Source organism: Rhincodon typus, chromosome 44, assembly GCF_021869965.1.
Source record: "Rhincodon typus isolate 14 chromosome 44, sRhiTyp1.1, whole genome shotgun sequence".
Classification (NCBI taxonomy): domain Eukaryota; kingdom Metazoa; phylum Chordata; class Chondrichthyes; order Orectolobiformes; family Rhincodontidae; genus Rhincodon; species Rhincodon typus.
The window spans coordinates 1,202,464-1,207,217 of record NC_063375.1 but is presented as its reverse complement, the minus strand read 5'-3'; the positions used below and the strand labels follow the sequence as shown (position 1 = coordinate 1,207,217).

The following is a 4,754-nucleotide window of genomic DNA, read 5'->3' as shown; positions in this document are numbered from 1 at the left end:
GTAGAGGTCCCACCTACCCCAGAATGAGCCCCAATTATCCAGGTATCTGAATCCCTCCCTCCTGCACCATCCCTGTAGCCACGTGTTCAACTACTCTCTCTCCCTATTCCTCGCCTCGCTAGCACGTGGCACGGGTAACAAACCAGAGATAACAACTCTGTTTGTTCTAGCTCTAAGCTTCCACCCTAGCTCCTTGAATTTCTGCCTTACGTCCCCATCCCTTTTCCTACCTATGTCGTTGGTGCCTATGTGGACCACGACTTGGGGCTGCTCCCCCTCCCCCTTAAGGATCCCGAAAACACGATCCGAGACATCACGGACCCTGGCACCTGGGAGGCAACACAACAACCGCGAGTCTCTCTCGTTCCCACAGAATCTCCTATCTGTCCCCCTAACTATGGAGTCCCCAATGACTAATGCTCTCCTCCTCTCCCCCCTTCCCTTCTGAGCAACAGGGACAGACTCTGTGCCAGAGACCTGTACCCCATGGCTTACCCCTGGTAAGTCGTCCCCCGCAACAGTATCCAAAACGGTATACTTGTTTTTGAGGGGAACGGCCACAGGGGATCCCTGCACTGTCTGCCTGTTCCCTTTCCGTCCCCTGACTGTAACCCACCTACTTTTTTCCTGTACCTGAAGTGTGACTACCTCCCCGTAACTCCTCTCAATTACCCCCTCAGCCTCCCGAATGATCCGAAGTTCATCCAGCTCCAGCTCCAGTTCCCTAACGCGGTTTCCGAGGAGCTGGAGTTGGGTGCACTTCCCGCAGATGAAGTCAGTGGGGACACTAGTGGTGACCCTTACCTCCCACATTCTACAGGAGGAGCATGCAACTGCCCTAACATCCATTCCCACTGTTCTGAATTCCCAAACAGACTATTAAAACAAAACTAGTAGCCTTACCAAATCAGCGCTCAGAACCTTTATTTTTGGTTAGAGGAGGAGGATGGGTGGGAGACACTACCTAGGTAGTGTTTCGGGTAAAGCAACCGCCCAAATATATTACCTCACTTACTCCGAAAATGGAGTCACGCGAGGCAAGACTTTTATAGTCGAAAAGCTTACCTTCCCAGGCTGCCCTCGCGCTTCCTCCCAGACTCCCGCCGCTGAAACACAGAGACACACACAGAGGCGCGCATGCACATACACACACACAGAGACACGCGCGCGCACACATATACAGAGACATGCGTGTACACATACACAGAGACATGTGCGTGTACACATACACAGACATGCGCGCGCGCACACAGAGACACGCGCGCACACACACACACACAGACACGCGCGCACACACACAGAGACATACCCAGATGTCACACTTGCCAGGGAAGAAGCGCTCTGGGATGCGGGCAGCATAGAGTGTCACACCGAGGATGTACAGTATCGCCATTAGGAACAGCCAGCCCATCTGGCCCACCGTTGCAGCTTTGATGAAACCCTCAGCAATCATGAAATGGAGCGTGGGCACCAGGCCACTCAATCCCAGGCCCAGGAACACACCTGAACAACGGGACAGGGAAGGGAGAAAACCATCAGGATCTCTGTTATTCCAGAAATATCCCACACACCCCCCGGATCCTGCACGGAAAATATTCTCTCCCCCCCGCCCCCCCCCGCCCCAGTTATCGACAACAGACGTTGTCAATTTCTGTCACTTAAGCTTCTGATATCTCACTGCCCACTCTGTCCCCTGCCCCCACGTCCCACACGATCACGGTCTCGATGCTCCCTCCCCCCCACACAGCACCCCCCACCCCCACCTCACCCCAACCACTACCTCGGTTTGGATCACTTCGAGTTTATCAGCGTTGTTTATTGGACTTCCACCCCTCACTGACACGCACACTCTCACCCAAAAACGCGCGCACACTCACTCTCACACAAAAACGCGCGCACACTCACTCTCACCCAACAACGCGCGCGCGCTCTCTCACCCAACAACGCGCACCGCTCTCTCACCCAACAACGCGCGCGCGCTCTCTCTCACCCAACAACGCGCGCGCTCTCTCACCCAACAACGCGCGCGCGTGCTCTCTCACCCAACAACGCACGCGCGCGCTCTCTCACCCAACAACCCGCACACGCTCTCTCACCCAACAACGTGCACACGCTCTCTCACCCAACAACGCGCGCGCTCTCTCACCCAACAACGCGCACACACTCACGCTCTCTGCCTCACACACAAATGCACAGAAACACACACACCACCAGCACAGAAACAGATGCACAGTCACACTCTCTCTGTCTCTCACAAAAATCACACAGATACAGGCTCACAAATGCTCACCTGTGTGTGTGTACGCACAGACACACACCACCCCAGACACACACACACCCCCAGAGACTCGCACACAGAGACACACTGTTTACCCCAGTGCGTGTTCCTGACAGACCTAACATCTGCTGCTCTAGTCAGCTCCTGTACTTATTCCTCATTATTTACCCCCCAAAGAATCACCAGGGGGGCAGGACGAGAGGGGCATTACACACCCAGGATCACAGTTCAGCCGAGAGAGAGAGAGAGGGGAGGGTATAAATAGCCCCAGAGATGCCGTTCTAACACGGTGCGCTGTGCTTACCGGCGCGAACAGCCCTGTATTGAGGTGTTGCAAAGCGATCCCACTGACAAACCACTATTGCCGTGATGCCGAGCACACAGATAATCACCAGATAGATGAGACGGGGCTGCGGCGAGCAGTAGAAGGAGTAATACAACCAGGGGACAAAACTGCCCATGATCAGGAGAGCGATCCCAGAGTAATCTAACCTACAGGCAAAAGGAGGCGGGGGGGGAAGTGGTGCAAGAGAACAGAGTGATCACAGAGTAATAAACCACCCCTCGATCAGATTCCAGTCTGTAACTCCCTCCCGGGGTATCTGTTATTCTGTATATAAACCCCCCCGAACCCCCTCGATTAGATTCCAGTCTGTAACTCCCTCCCGGGGTATCTGTTATTCTGTATACAAATCCCCTTTCTCTCCGTCTCTCTGTGTGTGATGAGGAAGCTCGGAGGTGACTTACTTGGAGAAAGTCCGCGAGACTTTCTCAGAGTGGCAGTAGACGGTGTGGAAGAGCCAGGAGAAGCAGAGACACAGCACAGCTCCCAGGAAGAACATGCCAAACACTACCTTCTCTTGTACCGGAGCCACAAAGTTGATGTTGGGCCTGAACATGTAGAAAACGCCCAGGATCAGGAAGAAAAGGAAGCCTGGACGGAAAATAAAAAGGGAGAGGAAGATGTCAGGATCGATTTTCGCACGAGTGGGTTTCTCTCTCTCTCCCGTTTCTGCCGTCCGAGCAGCTGTGTCTATGGGGAAAGCAGCATGAGTGCGTGGATTCAGGCTCTCACACACACAGCCCCTGGAAGTTTTGTTTATGCTTTCTGGGGTTTTTTTGAAGCTAATGGATACTCTGGTGCAGTTAAACATCTCTCTCTCTCTCTATGCTGTCTGGTTTATTTCTGTCGGTGGGTCGCTCTCCTGGACCAGAGATAGCAAAGGAGCAAATCTGTTTTGCTGAATGTGCCTGTGCCAAGGGCGTGTTCATGGGACACTGCTATTCTGGAACATTTAATGTCTTAGAGTTAACCAATAAATTGTTTCAATAGAATTAAAAGTTGCGCCAATTTTTGTTTTGTTTGTATTTTAACCGAGGAGTAAGAATAAGTATATTTTGCTTAAAGTCTGGTAGTTTGGCCAATGGAGTGGCATCTGGGATATGGGGCCTCGCACTTGCTTTATGTAAAATAAAAGTTAGGGTCTAGGCTGCAATGTGTTTCGAGGGAAAACTGGGGAGAGAAACTGGGGGGGGACGTTGGTGGAGAATATTGGTGGGAGTTTGGGGGAGGTGGCGGGTTGATGGATGGGAGGGAGAGAGAGACTGGGGAGTTAGGGAGGAGGGGGGAAGAGAGACAGCGTGAGAGAGTGCCCATGGGGAGAGGGAGGGAGAGAGAGAGAGATGCATAGAGAGACAGAGCGCGAGCAACAGGGGAGAGGGAGGGAGAGAGAGAGATGTATAGAGAGAGAGAGAGAGACAGAGAGAGAGAGAGAGAGATGGAGAGAGAGAGAGACAGAGAGACCGACCAGGGGAGTGGGAGTGGGAGGGGGAGAGAGAGATGTATAGAGAGAGAGAGAAGAGACAGACAGAGAGAGAAAGACCGACCAGGGGAGAGGGAGGGGGAGAGAGAGAGGTGTAGAGAGAGAGAGAGAGAGAGAGAGAGAGAGACAGAAGAGAGAGAGGGAGAGAGAGGGAGAGAGAGGGAGAGAGAGAGAGTGAGATGGGGGACGGGGGTACAGAGAGAGATGGACTGGCAGAGAGAGAGGGAGGGAGACAGACTTGATGGGGTGTGGGGGGAAGTAGGGAGAGAAGGATGGGTGGGGAGTGGAAGAGGGAGGGAGGCTGGGCAGGAGAAGGTGGGGGAACAGGGTGGGGGTGAGGTGGGGGATGGGGGTGGGGGTGAGGTCGGGGATGGGGGTGAGGTCGGGGATGGGGGTGGGGGTGAAGGGGAGTTACCTATTAAGTGTGACCAGATGTTGCCGGTCTCGGTGTGCAGCCGGAAGATACTTCGGAAGCAGGCTCGGAACGACGGCATCGGAGGGCGGTGTCCATGTAGGAGGAAGTCATTATCCTTCAGCCAATCCGGTAACACCTCATGGGGAATAACCCGCCATCGACCCTCCCAGACCTACAGGGCACCGAGGGGGGGAGAGAGAGTGAGACAGTGAGAGAGAGAGAGAGAGACCGAGGGCGC

The 4,754-nt window shown here is 54.0% G+C and overlaps 1 protein-coding gene across 1 annotated transcript in view; it reads right to left on the bottom strand.

Moving 5' to 3' along the window:
- Positions 1-4,693, bottom strand: part of LOC125487718 (adiponectin receptor protein 2-like) — a 6,177-nt gene extending 1,484 nt beyond the window's left edge. The window contains exons 1-4 of the mRNA XM_048619865.1: positions 4,517-4,693; positions 3,026-3,212; positions 2,583-2,770; positions 1,310-1,503 (exon numbers count right to left, since the gene is read on the bottom strand). Coding sequence (XP_048475822.1) covers positions 1,310-1,503; positions 2,583-2,770; positions 3,026-3,212; positions 4,517-4,595 — 648 coding nt within the window. The 5' untranslated portion in view covers positions 4,596-4,693. The remainder of the gene's footprint in view (positions 1-1,309; positions 1,504-2,582; positions 2,771-3,025; positions 3,213-4,516) is intronic.
- Between the last annotated feature and the right edge of the window lie 61 nt (positions 4,694-4,754).